This window comes from Capsicum annuum, unplaced genomic scaffold (genome assembly GCF_002878395.1).
Source record: "Capsicum annuum cultivar UCD-10X-F1 unplaced genomic scaffold, UCD10Xv1.1 ctg82689, whole genome shotgun sequence".
Taxonomy (NCBI): domain Eukaryota; kingdom Viridiplantae; phylum Streptophyta; class Magnoliopsida; order Solanales; family Solanaceae; genus Capsicum; species Capsicum annuum.
Window position 1 is genome coordinate 27,584 of NW_025893502.1, and position 22,829 is coordinate 50,412.

Here is a 22,829-nt window from a genome sequence, read left to right on the forward strand (position 1 = left end):
ATACATCATGAAAAAATATATAATTAATTAACAAAGGAACAAAAATGCTATTTATTTTGATAAAGGTCTTTCTTAAAATTTTATAAAAAACAAGAATATGTATTAAAAAACCCAGCAACATACTGAGGAACTACTCATATTATTCATCAATCAACCATATTATCTCTCCTCCTTTGGAAAGAAGTTGCAAGTGCACCTGTTGTGACCTTCATAACCACATCTCCCGCAACAGTTATTGCTTGATGTCATAGTTTTAGTTTATTTCTTGTGCCTGTTTTTCTTTGGCTTTGCAGGTGGGCGTTTGTATTTAGGTGGTAACTCAACTTCATCGATAACTTCTTGTGGCACAATCCATTCCTTCTTATAGGACATAGATGAATCAATTAAAATAAAACTTCAATTTTTTTACCTTGAGTTACTGTCAAACAATAGAGTACTAGATACATATACCTCACAAACATGCACAACATGTATCTAATGTAACACTTTTACGATTTCTTCATATATAGATATACATTACACTAAAATACAATGAGATACATAATTAGACATCAATCTATAAACTTAGATACAAGATGAGCAAAAAGTATCTTTTAGCATAAAAATGTATCTCAGACTAATTAACATAACATCATAACATTGGGTTAATAACAACAGCTGATACATAGAAAATCATAATATACCTTTTCTTGTCCAATCTCTTAGCATATAAATTGAAAGAATGCTCAATTGCAAACCTTGCCATAACCGAAATCTGAGTACCCTTGTCCTTGTAGATTTGCCCAACCTTAACATCACTATGTTTGCAGTCAGTAATGATCTTGTTCCCTTTTCTATCTAACAAAGGAAAAGGAGCAGTAGAATTAGATTTGTAACTAATTAATTCTATAACTCTTTCTGATAGACTCTCAAAAGCATTACGACACCAACATTCTCATCAAATAATATTTTACTAGCAAACTTATCTAATGTAGTGATGATGAGTGGATACGTCCCAAAATCATGCTCAATTTTCTTAATCTCGATATACAGCTTCACACTCATTTCATTATGAATCAACAACGAACAAGCATTTCCTTCAACAATATAATGAGCCTCAATTTTTTTTATGATTTCATCGATTTCCAGTTCTCCGAAAATTGTCGAAATTAGTTTTTCATAAGTAACATGTTCACTGATCACAATTTCATTGCTCTTATAGCCCGAATAATTTATTTCATTAAACCAAACTCCAAAATGACGTAACAAAATTGAAATATTCATTTCAAATAACCAAAAAAAATTAATAAATCAGAAAAAAATGGACGTCTGAAACTTTTGAAGAAGCCGTAATATTTTTTGTGTATTTCTAAACAGAGTATGAATGTTTTTTTTTTAATTAGAATGGTGGAATAAAAAAGTTAGTTTCCATAAATTGTGGGATTTACTTTTGTTTTAACCATAATTTGTTAGATTAATTGCACTTTTAATGTTAATTGATCCGTTGCATCCCTTAAAAAGTGTTAGTTAGTTTACTTCAAATATGTATCCCTTATATGTATCTAAGTTAATTAACATGTTTCATCAATGGCCAAATGTTGGGATTTTGCGAGATTTTTAAAAAAAGTTGGGACTTTTAGTAATTTCTAGTAAACATGTCATTATGTATGTAATTTTTACTATAAATAAATTAAAAAGAAATTAAGTGGGCATTTGGAAAATCAGTTTTGGAAGGTGACTTTTTTGCCAATTATTCCCTAGTAGCATACCACCAAAGATTGGAAACGTCCAAGGGCTTCAAGGACTTCTTCTTTCATCAAATCATTTGGTTAAGCTTACAGTGCAAAACAATAATATTTCTGGCAATATACCTGAGGAACTTAAGTCATTGAGAAATTTACAAACCCTTAATCTATCAAACAACAGATTGAATGGGTCAATCCCGATATTTATAGGAGATTTTTTGCTGTTGTTCCATTTGAACCTGAGTAAAACAAGTTTGGCCGGAAAATTCCAAAAGAGGTAGGGAGGATAACTCATCTGAGTGTACTTGATTAGAGCTATAATTTTCTTGATAGAGAAATAACTGTTCATCTAGCCAGTTTGTTGGACTTGTCAAACTTGAATCTTTCCCTCAATGGCCTCTCTGGCCTTATTCCTGAAGAATTTGAAAGTTTGACTAGTTTGCAGGATGTCGTATTGTCACACAATAATTTGGAAGGGCCAATCCCTAATAATAAAGCTTATATTAATGCTTCATTAGAAGGTAATAAAGGTCTTTGCGGAAATCTAATAGGATTTCAGCTATTCGAAAATCCATCTTCCCACTCAGTAGCAAAGCGATGTAAACTGATCCTTATCACGGTACTTCTTGTTATGGGAGCACTAGTACTGCTTTGTGTTTTCATTGGTGTTCTCTTTATGTGTAATAAAAGGAGAGTTAAAGATGTTAAAAGACGGGATGATGATGGTTGGCTTTCGATATCCATGTTATATGGAAAGGCATTGTACAAGGACATCTTAAACGCCTCAGAAGAGTTTGATGCAAAATTTTGCATCGGGCAAGGAGGGCATGGAAATGTTTACAAGATAAACCTTCCATCATTAGGGAATGTAGCTGTGAATATACTTCATTCTTTAATTGAGAATACACATCCCAAAAGCTACATTAATGAAGTAAAGGCATTGACTAGGATTAAGCACCGAAACATTGTGAACCTCTATGGCTATTGTTCGCATGCACAATATTCGTTCTTGGTTTAGGAGTATGCAGAGAGGGGGAGTTTGTCTAGTATTTTGATCAATGAAGCTGAGTCCAATAAATTGGATTGGGTTAAAAGGGTGAATATCATCATAGGTGTTGCTTTTGCTTTATCTTACATACACGAGGATTGCTCACCAACAATTGTTCATCGAGACATATCAAGCAGTAATGTTTTGCTTAATTCTATGTATGAAGCTCGTGTTTCAGATTTTGGCATTGCTAAGCTTCTCACGCCAAACTCATCCAACTGCACTGCACTTACAGGCACATATGGCTATGTTGCACCTGGTAAGGTCTAACTTTAATTTTTATCCTTTTTTCGAAAATCATGATCTATAGCATAACACTCTGCACTGCTTTAATCCCATTTGCATGTTTAAATTGTTATATAATTTTTTAGAAATTTTGTTGTTCAGAGCTTGCATATAAAATGAAGGTTATGCCAATGTGTGATGTCTATAGCTTTGGAGTTTTAGCATTAGAGATAATCAAAGGGAAGTATCTCGGGGAATATATTACCGTGCTAGCAAATTCTTCGACTATAGATCATGTGCAGTTTAGTGATTTACTAGATGAACGCCTTCCATATCCTGAAGATGAAGTAAAAGAGGTTTTGGTTTTTATCATCAAGCTAGCAAGTTCTTGTTCGGTTTAAACTCAAAAATCAAGGCCAACAATGCAATTCATCTCTCATAAATTATCAACTATGGTTCCACATCCACCAACTCATGTAAGGCGAGCTTTTTAATCCCTGAGATGTACGGTGTCTTTGTATGAAGGTGAATATAACCTTGTGCCCACGATAAAATTATATTCGGACTAGTATTGTTGTAACGTCAGGGTGTTTATATTTATTCTATTAGATTATATATGTAGACTTGTCACTTGTTTATTGTTGAGGTATCACATGTTCTGTTTCTATATGCTATTAATTGGCAACATCAACTTCAAGATACTCTATATATAGACCAATATTGTGTTGTCTGGGGTAGTACAATAATTTGTATGTTACTTTGTATAAACTTCGACCAAGTTCAAGACCAAACTTGTCAAGAATAACTTGAAGTTTCAACACCTTCAACACAAGATCAATAATGACCTATCAAAGAAGTATGTTATAGTTAAGAAATAAGATGAAATAGAAATTAAAGCCAAGTCCTTCGAATTCATGGAGTGTCCTTAAGGAAATAATTCCCCTCAAGTACTCGAGGTTGCAAAATTTTCCTCCCAGGATAAAATGGCTTACAATCCGATAGTAATGGTACCTAAAACTATCGGATTCCTCAAACTCAATCAATGGGAGATAATCTGAATGAGTTTTTAGAAGATAAGAAGTGTTTTTTAGCTGTCAAAAATCATTTCTATACCTTAGGAATATGTCAGGTATTTATAGCCATAAGGTGTTCCTTTGGAAAGGAAGCATTGGTTCTTGAAGAAGGCATCTTTTCTGTAAAGTCACATCACCTACGCCCAGTCTATGTTCGAACTATACCTGACCAGCGGGCGCAGGTGAGATTGTGTAGATTCTAGTAGCTTGTACGCTACACCTACACTGCTCTTGCATCTGTAGGTTGCCAGGTGCATGCGCAAATCACTCTTCTGCGCGAAATAGTATGCCTTTTACCTCAAAGATTGCATTCCTTCGAGGTGCATTGTGCATGCATTTGTATGGCATCCGAAATGCGCTCTCATATGGAAAATATATTTCTATCAGATTCTTTGGATTAAATTTCACTTGTTTTTCATGTCTCAAATAAAAATTGTCTAAAACATTAATTTCATCAGTCATTTTCCAAATCCAATTCCAAATCCGAATCCAAAGTCGAGCCGGACGAGCAACGATGGTGTGAGGCACCTCTTTGTTCTTACCTCACTATCAAAGTGGAGATATCTTTCTCAATATAAACACATGAAAGTTTCTTTCTCCCACCAATGAGGGAGAATTTACTAGACTTTTCTCATTTTGAGCATACTTTTCTTTTTAGTGTGGACTCACTTTTTCTCTACTATTTTCCTCCATTTTCTATTCACATATTCAACTTGAACCTAACAATCCCCCACATTAATGGAAAATGGCTATCTTATGAAGAATTTACGGACAAATGTGTGATTATCAAGCAAAGACTGATTGTATTTGGATAAGTAGGTTTCCCTTTTAGCATTTTGTAGTGAACATGCATTGGATGCACTCGATCAATTGATAGATTTGATATCTTTGAACCTTCGAGCTTTAATGTACACCTAGACAACACATGTCACAGAATCAACCTTTTATCATTTATGGATCTCACAATTTTGTTCATTTCAACCATGAACACGTTCCGGTTTTATGAAACGACTTTCACTTCTCCCTCACATTGGTGATTTCTAAAGGTTCAATCCTATAAATTAAACTATTTGATTAAATTTGCCAAATTTAGATAATCATTAAAAGATTTCACACCATAAGTCTTATCCTTGTTTACTAAAAAATGTCTATATCATGAGAATAGGTTGGGTATATTGACAATGTTGAACCTGTCAAACACAACTTTGTTTGATCTCCTTGAACCTAACTGATGGGATCTCCAGTCTGCTAGGTAGAGTTATGGCCATACTTACTTATCCTAGGTCGTAATCCATTTCCTAGGATGTTCTCTCAACTCCCTCTCTAGATAGACCTTTTGTAAGTGGATCTGACATATTATCCTTTGATTTCACATAGTCAATAGTGATAATTACACTAGAGAGAAGTTCTCTAATGGTATTATGCCTCCGTTTTATATTACGAGGTTTATAATTGTACACCATGCTCCCTGCCCTACCTATTGCCGCTTGGCTATCACATGTATACATACTAGTGCCACAGGTTTGGGCCAATAAGGAATATCTTCCAAGAAATTTCGAAGCCATTCTACCTCTTCATCGGCTTTATCTAATGCGATAAATTCAGATTTCATAGAAGAGCGAGTAATACATGTCTTTTTGGATGATTTCTAAGAGACTGCTCCTCCACCTAAAGTAAATGCATATCCACTCATGAATTTTACTTCATTCAATTCGGTGATCCAATTTGCATCACTATATCCTTCAATTACTGCTAGATATTTACTATAATGCAAAACATAGTCTTGAGTTTATTTAAGATACCCCAAAACTTTCTTCATTTCCATCTAATGAGTTTTATTGGGATTACTCGTGTACTGACTTTACTTGCTAATAGCGCATGCTATATCTGTCCGTGTATTCATGATATTCATCAAACATCCCAACACTCTTCCATAGTCCAACTGTGAATCACTTTCACCTTCATCCTTTTGAAGTGTAAAGCTCATGTCCAATAGAGTCTTGGAAATACCAAATTCAAAATACTTGAACTTGTCAAGTACCTTTTTGATGTAATGAGACTATGAAAATGCCAAACCTTATAGAGTTCTATGGATTCTTATTCCTAAGATCACATTCGTTACTCCAAGGTCTTTCATATCAAACTTGCTCTCAAGCATTCGTTTCATAGCATTTATGTCAGAAATGTCTCTACTGATGATCAACATATCATCCACATACAAACAAACAATGACCTTGTGATTTAAAGTGTCTTTAATGTAAACACATTTATCATATTCATTTATCTTAATCCCTTTTATCAACATGATTTGGTTAAACTTCATATGCCATTGTTTAGGTGATTGTTTTAGTCCATACAGTGACTTAACAAGTTTACACACCTTATTTTCTTTACCTAGAACCACAAAACCCTCAGGATGTTCCATGTAAATTTTTTCCTCTAATTCTCCATTTAGAAATGTTGTTTTTACATCCATTTGATGGATTTCAAGACAATATACTAACCTAAGGCAATTAACATCCGAATTGATGTTATCCTCATTACAGCGAGTATGTATAAAAGTAATCAAGGCATTCCTTTTGTTTAAAGCATTTTACTACAAGTCTTGTCTTGTATTTGTCAATAATAACATCCATTTTTATTTTTCTTTTGAAGAGCTATTTAAAACCTAAAGGATTATTTCTTGGAGGAAGATCAACCAACTCCCACGTATGGTTGCTTAAGATTGAATCATCTTACTATTGACTGCCTCTTTCCAAAAGGATGAGTGTGAAGACGACATTACTTTTTTAAATGTTTAAGGCTCATTTTCTAAGAGAAATGTATCAAAATTTGATCAAAACGAAGTTGACATTCTTTGATGTGTACTACGTCTAGATTCTCATCATTATGTACATCCTCACTTGTTTCATCTCGAGGTCATTTAGACCCTCCACTAGACTGTTCATGTCTAGTTTTATACAGATAAATGTATTCAAAGAATTCAACATTATCTTATTTAATTACAATAATTTCATTGATATCCGAATGTTCAAATTTATAAACCAGAAACTGATATACTTTAATACCTTTAGCATATCCTATGAACACACAGTCCATTGTTTTAGGTCCTATTTTCACCTTTTTTGATATAGGAACTTAGAATTTCTCTAGACACCCCACACTTTGAAATATTTCGAGTTGGGTTTCCTTCCTTTCTATTTTTCATGTGGAATTGATTGTGTCTTACTATGGGACACTCTATTGAGTATTTGGTTACCTGTAAGGATAGCTTCCACCCACAAGTTTTGCGGTAAACTTGAACTTATTATTAAGGTATTCATTATATCCTTTAAGGTTTGGTTTTTCCTTTCCACAGTTCCATGAATACTCGGTTATAGTTTGGTGGATAATTCCATTCTCTGTACATATTTCCGCAAAGGGAGATTCATATTCTCTGCCCCTATTACTTCTTATCATTTTTATTTTTTCTCTAACTGATTTTCAACTTCTATTTTATATTGCGTAAATGTATCTATTGTTTCATCTTTACTGTTTAGCAAATAGACATAACAATATCTAGTGCAATCATCAATAAAAGTTATAAAATACTTTTTTCCACCAGGAGATGATGTTGACTTCATATCACAAATGTCAATGTGAATTAAGTCTAAGGGATTGGAATTATTTTCATTGGATTTTTACGGATTCTTAGCATATTTTTATTCCACATACGTTTGACATTTTGATTTGTTGAAGTCAAAGTTTGGCAAAACTTCTAAGTTAATAAGTTTTCGCAATATTTTGTAATTGACATGTCGTAATTGTTCATGCCATAAATCATTAGACTCAAGCAAGTAAAAAGAAGTAGAACTTTTATTGATTTCAACATTCATTACATTCATTTTGAATAGGCCATCAGTGAGGTAGCCTTTTCCTACGTACACTTCTCCTTTACTAAGTATAAATTTTTCAGAAACAAACACACATTTCAATCCATTTTTATCAACAAGTGATATAGAAAACAAGTTCTTCCATAACTCCGGTACTTACAGGACATTGTTCAAAGTCAACACTTTGCCTGATGTCTTTTTTCAGGAATACCTTTCATGTTCTTTCATCTTTTGTAGTTGCGGAGTTTGCTATATAGATCTTCTCTTTGCATTGAGTCGAAGAAAATGCAGCAAGCAAATCTTTATTTGCACAAACATGGTGGGTGGAATTGAAATGCATCCACCATTCTTGAAGATTTCCCACCAAGTTGCATTCAGACAGCATGACACACAAATCGTCCATTTCTTTCTTAGATTCAGCCATATTTTCTTGGTCCTTTTTCCCTTTCTTTGGGGCATGACAATCTGTTGAATTATGGACAATCTTTCCATAATTAAAGCATTTTCCCTTGAGATCGTGAATGATAACTTGCAGTTCATGTACTTGAGATACAACAGACTTACTGTCAATCATTTTATACTCAAGGAATCTTGCAGCAAAGAACTTCTTAGTTCTAGTAAACTTAGTCTTGTATTTTATTTCTAGCGCACCCCACGACTCTTTTGACGTCTTCATTACACTATACACATTGTATAGGTCATCTTATAGGCCACTTAAGAATGTAATTTCTGCATAGGAAATCAGAATGTTTCCATGTTTCCATAGCGACAAATCATTCCTGTTCCAAAGTTCCCTCGGGCAACTCTGTAGCTTCTTTAGATGTAAATCTTTCAATACATAAGGTTGTAAGGTAGAAGAACATCTTCTGTTGCCACCTTTTAAAATCAACACCTGTGAATTTTTTGGGTTTCTTTGCTGGTGCCATTGCCTACGGAGTACTCATACAACTTGTTATGGCAACATTAGTTGCTGCTAGACTCGTCCCAACATCATTCATATGACTATTAGTAGCCATTTTCCTATCAGAAAAAGACAATCAACTTTAGTATATCCAAATACTACTTATAAATTTGTAACAACTTTAAACACCCATTTTTTCTAGTTTAACGATGAAGTTTTTATGACTTCCAAGCATTAACCGAATGACCTTTAACTTGTGATGAAGTTTTTAGGTTTTCAAATCACTTGTTAAGTTCAAACGAAGTAGAAAGCAAAAAGCTTTAATCTTCAGAAACCAAACAATACAGATTATGGGTTTATTTCCTTAAGATTGTTGTCTCGGGTAGTTCAATAATCTGTTGTATGCTATTTTGTATAAACTTCAACTAAGTTCAATACCAAACTTGTTAAGAACAACTTAAATTTTCAGCACCTTCAACACAAGATCAAAAATGACCTATCAAATAAGTGTGTTATAGTTAAGAAATATGATGAAATAGAAATTAAACCTAAGTCCTCCAAATTCATGGAGTGTACTTAAGGAAACAATTAAACTCAAGTACCCGAGGTTGCGGAATTTTTCTCCCAAGATAAAATGGCTTACAATCCTAGTAGCGCTACCTCAAACTATCAAATTCGTCAAGCTCATTCAATGGGAGATGATCACAATGAGGTTTTAGAAGACAAAAAGTGTTTTTAGCTATCAAAAATCATGTCTATATGTAAGGAATATGTCAGGTATTTTTAGCGATAAGGTGTCTCTTTAGAAATGTAACGCCCCAAAAGTATACCCTAGACGTCACATGGTGCTTATGGTCCCAAGGGACCATAAGCTAACCTATGAACTGGTACTTGTTGTGAGAATTGAATAGTATACTAATAACAAAAAGATCATGTGCAGAAATTTACTTAAAATGCCATAAGGTTTTAAATTCTGAAAACAATGCTGAATTGTAAGACTGAAAGCAATTGTCTGAAAACTGATAATCTAACTGACTGTCTAAAATTTTCTGAAAGACTCTGACTGACTGAGAAGTTTATGGGACAAGCCCCCAACTTACATCAACTAACTACAGAACTGAAATAGACAAAAATGGTCCTCGATAGATGAAAACTTATCACTACAGTTGCTATTGATGTGCTGGAATGCCTAAGTATGATTAGGATCTTAAGCATCAAAACCTATGATATAAGACATCATAGCACAAGAAATAAGTATTCAATCAGTACTTTGAATGTACTAGTATGCTAGATAAGGTTAGGTTCTTATACATGAGTTATGTACATGAGTAATAACTGATTGAATGAGTAACATGAGGTAACTGAATAACTGATATGAATGTCTGAATGTTGTAAAATCTGATAATGCATGACCAAGCATATAACATGACTCTAAAATAGTTTGTAAAATGAAATACTAAAATCTGATAACTGAATAATTAATAAATTATATGCTATGGTCAAGTAAAACTAAACTAAGTCTTGCACTGAATACTGAAACTGAAACTGTGGGAGGTATAATGTAACTAACATGCCCAAAAGATAAGCTGATCAGGGTCCAACCTGTGATCCCATTTGGAAGGGTGCTAGTACCGTGCCACAAGTACTAAAAATGGTTGTGTCAACCCTAAACTATCAGGAAGACATCTTGTCAACCCTAAACTAATAGGAAGACTCATTAGCTATATGTCAACCCTAAACTAGCAGGAAGACATGTCTAACCTATGCTAGCTACGTAGTTCTGTAACTCAGGAATTATTACTAAGGGTCAAACCCTATACTAACAAGAATGCCCCCATCCTTGGATTTTCTCAGTGCTGAATCCTACTTCCAACTGAACTGCCACTGATTACGGAATTGAACTAAGTTTAACTGAAGAAGGAATTGACTCGGATTACTGAACTGATATAAGTTTGACTGACATGATAACTAACTGAACTAATAATGCGCATATGTGTCTAAAACCATTCTAAAAATATTGAGACTAAGTAAGAAACTAAATTTCAAGTATTCATAACCCCCTGGACTCTATAAAAATAACAACAGGGACACATGAATGCTTTGAAACCATGGAAGGAAATCATTGTTCACAATTATTCACTTAAGCATTTCATCAAACACATGGGGGTTAAGAATTTAACATGGGGGTGCTTTTAAACATGATAAGATACCACGATCACATGAGCAAATCATAAACTAAGGGTTTTTTTCTGAATTCTCATGAACATGATATGGAAACCATAATATTTAAAGCATACTATAGTGCATTCCATGCGAAAACAATTAAAATCATAACTTGAAACCAAAGTATGAAGGTATAGATAAACATACTTCAACTTTCAAACGTGTAAAGGCTCTTTCTATCAAAACTCTTGGAAATGTAATATATGATTGAATGTCATAAGAGTTTCATGGAGGTAATTTATTGCAAACATATAAATTCATGATTTTAAATCTTGATAATGGATTATTGGACCCCATGGGTGAAAATGACCCATGGATGAACATCAAACATACCTTAAAGCTTTAATCTTGAAAGATAATTAACTTTTATTGAACGTTCTTGGATTGGAAAACACAACTTCTTGGTTTTCTTGAAGAAGGGCTTGAATCTTATTCTTGGGAATGATCTTGAGGAGAAACCCCGAACTTGTTCTTGGAAATAAAGAGGGTTAATGACTTTTAAAAACTGATTGATATAAAATTGACCAAATATGCTTATGAGGTAATTTAAGTCGTGGGTGGGGGAGGGGGTAAGGTTTGAGGTGAGGAAAAGACCAAAATACCCCTCCAAAGCTAAATAAGAATTGCTGAAATTTTTAGTTGATGCCTTATCAACTAGTGGATGGCTTATGTACTTAAGTCGTCAACCCATAGTCTGATTTGAACCCTTGTTGTTTAAGGGTGACAACTTGGCTGATAAGTCATCACTTAGTTGATGGTGTATCACCTCAAGTCGTTACATTGTAGTTGAGGTTTATTAGATTCTTGTTATGGATGATGACTTTGTTGATAAGTCATCACTTAGTTGACAGTTTATCACCTCAAGTTGTCACCTTGGTGACAGACGGACATGCTGAGGTAAAATGAGCATAACTTTTCATCTCTGATATCAAATTAAGGTGAAATCAAGTGCATTGGAAATAAGACTCAAAGACCTTTCATTTGATACATAGTAGGACACCTTAGTTGATATCTTATAGGGGATAGACTCATCTAAAGTGTACCTTAGTTGGAGAATTCTTTAAAACTCTATCCATAGAAGAGTTCTTAACTCGTCTTTGAGTTAGAAGGGTATTATGACCTTGATTCTTATACAATGATATTACCATACCATAGATTTGATAATTACATATATATATATATATACATAAAATAATTTGGTTCAAGTCTGTACGAATAGGAACAATGATTTGAATTCTAGCCCAAAAATGTAGGGTGTTACATTATCTCCCCTTAGAAATATTGGTCCTTGAATGAAATTGGTTAGCTAAGAATACTGGTATAACTAAGATCATAGACTAAACCTACATGACTGGAAACATGATTACATGACTGAGTCTAAAACATGAAACATAACTGAACTAAATTTCGTGAACATAAGTAATGACAAAAGAATGGTTATAAGGATGAGATAGAAATGAGAGATTCAACTTATGAGTAACCATTACCTTAGAATGGATCTGGTTTTTTGATGTACAGCTGATAGGTTTAGGACATGAAAACTTGGGCATTAAAATACATCTCCCCCTTGTGATAGTTCATCCCCTGAATGATACTAACTTGGCTGAAATACTAAGGAAAGACTAAGATGATGTACGGAACACCTACGGACTGAATCATGACTGAACATCTGGAATGTGAAACTTAGGTCTGAGGAATAGAGAGTCAATGACATGAATTCATCAAAGAGGTTTGGATGGAGGACATGCATGACATGAATCTGAATTTTTCTAATCATTAAGAGTGTAACGCGAGTGTTGGAATTGAACATACTGTAAATCATGAGTACATGAGTCATAAGATGCATGACCTAAATTTGGAGTTCATAAATTTATGGAACATGATTTGTACTGCTAAGCAAACAGAAACTCCTTATACTAGGAATTGGAATAATACATGATTTTTGATAAGATGCACGAATATGAGCTATGATCATAGAGCTTTCATGTAAGGCATGGGTAGACATAGTGATAACTGAAGTACAAATATTAAAATAAGCATAAGTCAGGCATCTTCCTCCCTAGTATTGTTCTACAACACACTGGCATCACTATTAGAATTTGATAGCCTGACTTGGTTATTGGTCCTATCATCTCCCCCTTAGCTTCAATCCATCCTTCTAAGTTGGTGGTACAATAATACGCATAAATGATAATCTCACCCTAAAAAACTATGCTTGATAATGTAAGACCCACTGCTAGTACTTCCTTCTGATATGTCATTCTTAGCTTTATATAGCCCCAACAATCATCATCATACAATAACTTAAACACTGACTAACTTAGAATTTCCAGGAGTATCACCATACCATGAGTTCACACCATCTACTGATTCAACTCTACTTTCTATTAGCTCAATCTTCAAAGATTCCAACTTAGATTCTAACACTTATTATGGATATCCCAAATCTTTAATGAAACATACTAACTTCCTTCATAGCCTACTAATATCACATCTCAAAAATTATATTTCTCCCTAAACCATGAAAATTACCATTACACCTGGACATCTGACATCAACATCCCATAGCCCATCACTTAGCTGGTAAGAACATCAATTACTACATTACTACCTCCATTCAGACTTAGCACTCAAGGGTACTACATAAGCATACCCACACCATCATACATAGCTTAAATTCTTGCATACATTATTTTCAAGTGTACTGATTCACCTTTTTTGCGGCTAACCCCATAGATATATAGTCCACCAAATTCAGATAACTCTATCCCCACTTTACTGCTCTAAACATCTATATTCATGATTCTAACTGTAGGTTATACACTATCATAGTATTCTAAGGAGGGATCTAAAAAACAACTGGTTTCAGCTCAAAGCAAAATTTTTTATGATTATGAATGAAATATTTCAAACTTTAGAACATGAGGGCACTGATGTGATCATTTTAATCCTGCATGCAATCCCATAACTGTCTATTCGAGATGCCTGAGAAAGTTCTATCTAAAAGGATTTAATCTTTTTTATTTCTATTGCCTCAAGAATAAGGCAAAGTTTGCACGCATAGAGTAATGTGAGAATCTGCATAAGTTCCTTAGAGAACACTTCTAATGCACGATCAGAGACATAAAAGAAGGGAAACTTTTCCTAAAATGTCTTATAGCCTCTTGCCCATAAGTGTGGTGCATTTCACACCCATGCACAAGACTCTACTCAACGCGGTTTTTAGACTTATTAGGACACTTTAAAAACTTAGGCTCTGATACCAAGTTTGTAACGCCCAGAAAGTACACCCTAGACATCACACGGTTCTTACGATTCCAAGGGACCAGAAGCTAACCCACGAACTGGTACCTACAATTAGCACTGAATAGTATATTGATAACAAAAAGATCATATACCAAAATTTACTTAAAACACCATAAAGTTTTAAATGTTGAAAACAATGCTGAATCGTAAGGCTGAAAGCAATTATCTGAAAATTGATAAAAACTAAAAATCTAACTGACTATTTGAAAGCCTCTAATTGACTGAGGAGTTGATGGGACAAGCCCCCAACTAACTCATACTGACTACTAAACTTTAATACTGAAATAGATAGAAATGGTCCTCGATATTTGAGGACTCACCACTGCTGTTTTTGATGCATTAGAATGTCTAAGTATGGTCGGTATCCTAAGTGTTCAACCCTATTATATAAGACAAATAATGCAAGAAATGAGTATGTACTCAGTACTTTAAAAGCACTGGTATGCTAGATGAGGTTAGGTTGTGTTGGATGGGTTTCATGCATGAGTAATAACTGACTGAATGAGTAGCATGAGGCAACTGAATAACTGATGTGAATGCATAAATGCTGTAAAATTTGAAAATGCATTACCAAGCATATGACATGCTTCTAAAATAGTCTATAAACTGAAATACTGAAATTTGATTACTGATAAATTGTATGCTATGGTCAAGCAAAACTGAAGTAAGTTTTGAACTGAATACTAAAACAAAAAATTTGGGAGGTATCATCTAACTGACGTGCTGCAAACTGAGTTGATTGGGTTCCAACCTGTGACCATAGTTTGAAAGGTGCTAGTACCGTGCCACGGGTACTAACAATGATTGTGTCAGACCTAAACTAGTTGAAAGATATCTTGTCAACCTTAAACTAACAAGAATACTCTTGATATATGTGTCAACCCTAAACTAGTAGGAAGACATATCAAACCTACGCTGGCTACGTAGTTTTATAACTTAGAGCTTGATACTAAGGGTCAAGCACAATACTAACAGGAAAGATCCCCATCACTGGGTTTGCTCGGAGCTGAATCCTACTCCTAACTAAATTAACACTGATTACGAGACTGAACTAAGTTTAACTAAAGAAGGAACTGACTCAGATTACTGAACTGATCTAAGTTTGACTAAAATGATAATTGACTAAACTAATAATGCACATACATGTCTAAACCTTTCTAAAAATACTAAGACTAAGTAAATAACTAAATTTTGGGTATTCATAACCCCTGAAACTCAATAACAATATCAACAGGGACACATGAAAGCTTTAAAACCATGGAAGGAAATCATTGTTCACAACTATTCACTTAAGCATTTCATCAAACACATGGGGGTCAAGACTTTAACATGGGGGTTCTTTTAAACATGATAAGATAGCATGATCACATAACCAAATCATAAACTGAGGGTTTTATTCTAAATTTGCATGAACATGATATGGAAATCAGAATGTTTAAAACTTACTATAATGCATTCCACGTGACAACAATTGAAATCATAACTTGAAACCAAATTACCAAGGTATAGATAAAAGTACTTCAACTTTCAAATGTTTAAGGGCTCTTACTATCAAAACTCTTGGAAACATAATACATGATCGAATTTCATAAGAGTTTCATGGAGGTAATTTATTGCAAATAAGTAAATTCATTATTTTCAATCTTAAAAATGGATACTTGGACTCCATGGGTGAAAAAGACTCATAGATGAACATTAAACATACCTTAAATCTTTAATCTTGAAAGAGAATTAACTTTTCTTGAACGTTCTTGGATTGGGAAACACAACTTCTTAGTTCTTTTGAAGAAGGGCTTGAATTTTATTCTTGGGAGATGATCTTGAGAGGAAGCCCTAATCTTTTTATTAGGAATAAAGAGGGTTAATGTATTGTAAAAACTAATTGATAATGACCAAATACTCTTATGAGGTGATTTAAGTTGTGGGCGGGTGGGGGAGGGGGTAAGGTTTGAGGTAGGGAAAGAGTTAGTCAAGGATCAGAAACTAGAGGTTTTCTCCCAAGGGGTAGATGGTGTTTTCCGTTGTCAGGGTCATTTGTGTGTTCCAGGTGTAGATGACTTAAGGCAACGAATTCTTTCAGAAGCTTATGGTGCGCGCTACTCTATTTATCCAGGGGCCACAAAGATGTACCGTAACTTATGGGAGACCTATTGGTGGAGTGGGATGTATAGAGACATTTTAGAGTTTGTGGCTAAGTGCTCTATGTGTCAGCAAGTTAAGATAGAGCATCAGAATCTTAGTGGGTCCATGCAGGAGTTTAGTATTCCTACTTGGAAGTGGGGAGAAGTGAACATGGACTTTGTGATGGGTTTGCCTCGTACTCATCATCATCATGATTCAGTTTGGGTCATTATAGATAAAATGACCAATTTAGCTCATTTTCTTCCAATCCATATCTCTTATTCAACCAAAGATTACGCCAAACTCTACATTAGGGAGTTGGTCAAATTACATAGTGTTTCGTTATCTATCATCTCAAATAAAGGTACCCAGTTCATCTTTCATTTCTAGAAATCATTCCAAAAAGGTCTTGGTACCCAAGTTCATCTCGGTACAGCCTTCCATCCTTAGACAGATGGTCAAGTAGAAAGGACCATTCCAATTTTAGAAGATATGATAAGGACGTGTGTAATTGATTTCATGGGTAGTTGGGATGACCACTTGCCTTTGATTGAGTTTGGATACAACAACAACTATCATTCCAGTATTTGAATGGCTCCATTCGAAGCTCTCTATAGTAGCAGATACAGATCTTCAGTTGATTGGTTCGAAGTTAGTGAGACCTCAGTTATAAGGCCCGACTTAGTATTCAATGCATTAGTAAAAGTCCAGTAGATCAGCGAAAGACTCCGAGCTACTCAAAGCTGACAGAAGTCTTATGTAGATGTGCACAAAAAGGATCTCGAGGTCAATATTAGTGATTATGTCTATCTAAATATCTCTCCCACGAAGGGAGTGAAGTGGTTCACCAAGAAGGGATAGCTCAATCCCCGATATATCGGTCCCTTTAAAATTCTCAATCATTTTGGAAAGGTAGCCTATGATCTTGAATTGCCTACAGATCTAGCCTCAGTTCATCCAGTCTTCTATGTCTCTTTTCTCAAGAAGTGCATAGGTGACCCGACAGTTGTAATCCCTATCCAAAGCATAGTTGTTCAGAACAACCTCTCTTATGAAGAGATTCTAGTAAAAATTCTTAACTACCAGATATGTAAACTGAGGAACAAAAAAGTCCCTCTAGTCAAATTTCTTTAGTGGAATCAGTCCGTTGAGGGAGTTACTTGGGAATCAAAAGCAGACATGCATACCAAGTATCCTCACCTCTTCTCCGTTAACTAAGATCTAGATCAAGGTAATAGTTCTCTTTAAGCTTTTCAGTTTCATGTCCAAATTTTAGTAACAACTTGGTATCCATTTCATGTTTAGAACTCTGTTATAAACTTAGTATTAAATACCATTTCACACTCAGTCATATATTCATGAATCAATTACTCATACATCAGATATGTATGTTTAGTATGATATGTATTCAGTTTATCAGTCATGTTAGTCATGGAGTCATGTTTCAGTAATTGATGTTTAGGATGTGCTTCAGTCTACCATTTCTCCCCTCTCAGTCAGTCTCATTTTAGTATGAATGTTTTCAAGTGGGAGATATTATAATTCCCTGAACTTTCTTTAAGTCAAATCTAGTCTCTAGAAGAATTAGTAATAACATTGTAAATGATTAATTTTTAAATCAGATAGAATTTCCCTATTTTTGACTTTTTATCATGTGGGAAATTGAACTAGCTTTCTAGTGATACCAATTTCATCCAAATCCGATATCAGAGTAAAAAGATATGGACGTTTTACAGAAAGCCATCAAAACTGCCCAGGTGCGACGATGAGGGCCAATGGACCATCGAGCTAGCGATGGACCATTGGCCAAACCTTTGCAGTGGGGGCAGTGATACCACATTCTACCTAATAATGATGGCTCAAGATGATGAAGCATCAATCTAGAGATGGACCATCGCCCAAGACATTTGTAAGATAGGCAGTAAACCCTTATTCTACCCAGGTGTGACGGTCAGGGCCGACGGACCGTCGACCCAGCAATGGACCGTCGCATAGTTCATTCAATTATTTTAAGTCATTTTAAAAAAGGGATTTTCAGTCTTTTACTACCCTTTCTAATACCTAATAATATAATACATAGACTCATAAGTTCATTATCCATCAACAACATCAAATTAGGATTTACTCTCTAAGATCAATTCCTAAGAACAAGAAACCCTAGGTGCTTAATCTTAAGTCAAGAATTGAAGTTTTCCTCCATCTATCTCCAAGAAATCATCCACCCAGGTATGTTTAGTGTTGATTCATGGGTTCTTCTAACCCATAAAGCTCAAGAATCCTATTTTAAGATCTTGAATTGTGAAACCCATGTTTTGGATTGATTATAATCATATTTATGATGTTGTATGGTTTTCAAATTAAAATCTAATACAAAATTCATGAGATTATGTAGTATGTGGGTTGAAATCTATGAAATTGTGTTGTTTAATGAAATCAGAATATGTTGATTTAATGCTCATGCCTAGGCCTAAAGTTAAGCATACAAGGTGTTTGATAAAATTCCTAAGAGAATAGAAATTATGCATTATAGCTTAATTTTCACCCAAGTGATAAATGCATGCTTTACCCTTATGTTCAAAATGACTTCCATGTTATTGTTATGCATTGAAATTGTTCGATGGACTGTTCATGAGATTATCCTATGAAATTATGACACGTTTATATGCTTTTCTATTCATGTACCAAACTATGATAATCAAGTGCGTCATGAAATTCCTCAATGATTGTAGTATGGATTGTTGACTATATTTATGTGTCAAGAAGTGTCATGTCTTGTCAGTTTCATGCTATCGAGTCCTGGGGGTACTTTTACCCGACAATTTAGTTGTATGCCTAGAGCCAGTGTGATGTTTTCCTGATATTCTCAGTCAAGCCAGGATCCATAGAACTCAGTCAGTCATGTGACTTTGGGAAGCTCAGTAAATCAGTAATCTCAGTAGTATTCCATCAGTCAACGAAACTCCATGAATTTAGTTTAGTCCAGTTCAGTTAATCATGTTCAGTGTCTATTCAAATAGGAGTAGGAATTAGCACTGAGTGAACCCAAGGATGGGAACACACACTATCAGATGAGGGTGTGAATCTAAGAAGCAATTCTTGCATTCCCGAACTATGTAGCCAACATAGGTTGAGACATTAACACTATCAAAAGAGAGTTGACGATATGGATAATCATTGTCTGATGAGGGACCTACCATTCTATTTTAGGGACACTATCAGATGAGGGTCACCTACAACTTGTCTTTATCAGTGGTACGGTATTGGCACCCTTCCAATTGGGGTTACATATTGGACTCCAAATCAGCTATATTGCTTTATTTAGGGCATGTCGGTTATATGACTACTTCCTAAAGTTATAGTTTTATGTCTCAGTCTCAGTAAAAGAACTCAAATAGTTCTTCAGAATTCAGGACTGTCAGATACAGTCAATTCAGAATAGTACAGAACTCAGCTAGTTCCATCAGAACCAAGACTTTAGATACAGTTGCTTAGAATTAGTTATCAGTACTCATGTTATCAGCAATTAGACTCAGTAGTCAGTATTAGTACGAACTTAGTTATAATCATTTATTCATGCATGTATTCTCACGTTCATTTTATATAGTCGGTTAGCATAGCTCAGGTATATAAACCCTTGCATTCAGCCTACCTCACTTACATACCAGTACATTCAATTGTACTGACACATTGCGTTATGGTGTTTTATACCATAGGTTCAGAAGCACGAGCTTCAGAGCATCAGTAGCATTCCAGTCTCCGTAGTCAAAGTTAGCAGTGAGTCCTCCTCCTTCGAGGACATGATCATTACTTTATTATTTCATTACTTAATTTATTTCAGTAGTTGAAGTTAGTTGGAGACATGTCCCATCAACTCCTTATTCAGACAGTTCAATTAGTTAGAGGCTTTTCAGGTTACAGTATGTTAAGATAGTTTATTTTAGTTGTTTAAGGTGTTTCATACCCTACCTAGTTGTTATGTTTCATCAGTTATGTTATAGTTTTTGAACCTTATGGCCTTTCAGCCTTTATTTCCGCATTTATATAGTATATTATGCAGTATATAGGTACAAATATCAGTCATGGGCTTGCTTGTGGTCCTTTGGGTTCATGAGCATCGTGTAGTGTTCTGGGTACCAAATTTGGAGTGTTACAGTTTAACATTCAAGTATCAACATTCTTTTCAAAACCAAAGGATGTAGTAGTTTTCTCTCACACCAAAAATCAAGGTTTGAATAACAAGGTGATTTATAAGAGAAACATGACTTCTTGACTTCAACATGTCCCAATATAATTTTATGAAAAATAATTTCATAATTCAAATAGTAAATCTCAATTCTCATGTTCCAATAACAATTTAAAAGTAATTTCATAGGAAAGGGTTCTTAAGCTTAAGTAATTACTCCTTTCGTAAATCATTCAACAATACCTTCAAAATTCACTTAAAAATTACTATTGAAATTGAGAAATCAACCACTAATATATTTAATTGGAATGGGATTGATCAACATATATACCTTTTGATGAAAGAAATTTTTGGAAAGCTTGATTTTAAGTTTTTAATCTTGAACCCTAGGTATTCTTTCTTCTAAGGATGTTTTTTCAAGGAACAAAATGAGTGAATTGAGAGATTTCTACTAATTAAAGCAATTTTAGGATTATAAAATGAGTTTGGGAAGATACATGGAATGAAAGTAATAGTTTTGCCCTGATTTGATAAGAGAAAAGTAAAATTTTATGTCGCGGAGGTGTGCTCTGTGCCTCCCAACCCAACACGGGAGGCTAATCAGTGATCTCCTGGCTTGAGCTTCACCCTGTGCTGCCCAACGCATAACTAGCATAGTGCATCACTAAAATGGCCATACCTTTTTGATCTGAACACGGATTGATGAATAGTTAATGCATTGGAAAGAACACTAAAAAATCTTTAATTTAGTGGGTATTGATCCACGTAAATCTTCATATTCTAGGAGCAATCCTCAGTTGAAGTTGACACTAATAGAGATTCATATGGAAACTTAATTAGTAGTAGGATGTTCAACTCATCTTTGTGATAGAGGTTTAATATGACCTTAATTCACATCTAACATACTTAACACACTAGAGAATTGATCTAAATACTTATATCTAAAAAAATCATTGTGTTCGGGCCTATAAACACATGAAAAACAGTTCAAATTCTAGCCTAAAAGTATGGGGGTGTTATAACACCCTTCTTTTGTCTTGGCCATAGTTCCAGCAACAATAATGACCATAAGTGCACTTCCCATTTTTATTCAAGTAATATTATTGTCAGGGTCAATTTGCAAATACCTCAGTTATATCCTCAAGTACCTACTATCTCCGAGTAGCAGGATAATTTTGTCCAGTAAACCATTGGCAGATTGAAAAAGAATTGTCTAGCATTTTATTACGCAATTTTTATTTTGTTAGTCTAAAGTTATATGGATTTTGAGTCGGACCTATATTTTACATCTCTTTGAAGAGTTCTGAACCACGATCTTCCATAATTTTTGTTATATTTTTTTGACACAGCCTTTGGCATTTGTGCATTTTTCATATCTTATACTTGCAAGTTCTTTTTATCTCTATTTTCAGTAGAAGGTGTTAGAGGGCCTGGTCCCTATTCTTGTACGCAACTCTTACAATTCAACAATTAGTAAATCTTGCTTCGATCCTTGTGTCTACTAGTATTATTGATCGATTTGGTTGGAGATCTCTCTTTAAACAGGGTGGAGTGCAAATGATCATGTGCCAGGTATGTGTTTATCTTGTCACCAGCTGAGACAACTCATTATGCACCCAAATATCCAATTTAAAACTCGAGTGATGACCGGTTTATGAGTTCATGTTTTGTGCAATCGAAGTGCATAAATATTCTTTATACCATTAGGTTGAATTGACTTACAACAACATGTAACTTTTCATAACGAGTAAAATAAGGTAGCTTGAAAAATAGAGTAATAACATGTTATAACCATTTAAATTGTATTAATAGCGTAAATTTTATTCTAACAATGTATATAACATAAAAACCTTACAAAGTTTTAACTCGTACATACAAGCTGTGTATAGTTATATTGAATAGCAATATCATATTCTGTTTGACCTTTGTAAAGGTGGTTATTGCTTCTCTTCTTGCAGTTTCAATAGGCGGAAATGGAAGCAAACACATTGGCAAGCAATACATTGCCTCAGTACTTGTCCTGATGTTCACTTATGTTGCTGGCTTTGGTTGGTCATGGGGTCCTCTAAGTTGGCTCATTCCAACAAAAATATTTCTAATGAATATCCAAACAATGGGGCAGAGCATAAGTGTGGCCGTCAATATTGCCACCA

The 22,829-nt window shown here is 34.5% G+C and overlaps 1 protein-coding gene across 1 annotated transcript; it reads left to right on the forward strand.

The window, feature by feature from the left end:
* The first annotated feature begins 1,719 nt into the window (after positions 1-1,719).
* Positions 1,720-5,175, forward strand: LOC107867485 (MDIS1-interacting receptor like kinase 2-like). The gene is made up of 3 exons (XM_047405953.1): positions 1,720-2,707; positions 2,891-3,031; positions 3,160-5,175. Exons 1-3 carry the CDS (start codon positions 2,356-2,358, stop codon positions 3,396-3,398), a joined length of 732 nt encoding a protein of 243 aa, XP_047261909.1. The 5' UTR covers positions 1,720-2,355; the 3' UTR covers positions 3,399-5,175.
* Positions 5,176-22,829: the final 17,654 nt, after the last annotated feature.

Coding starts and splice junctions, on each gene's coding strand:
- LOC107867485 (XM_047405953.1), top strand. CDS start 2,356: ATGGGAGCACTAGTACTGCTTTGTGTTTTCATTGGTGTTCTCTTTATG. Junction 2,708..2,890: donor CATTGTGAACCTCTATGGCT/ATTGTTCGCATG, acceptor CAACAATTGTTC/ATCGAGACATATCAAGCAGT. Junction 3,032..3,159: donor ATATGGCTATGTTGCACCTG/GTAAGGTCTAAC, acceptor TTTGTTGTTCAG/AGCTTGCATATAAAATGAAG.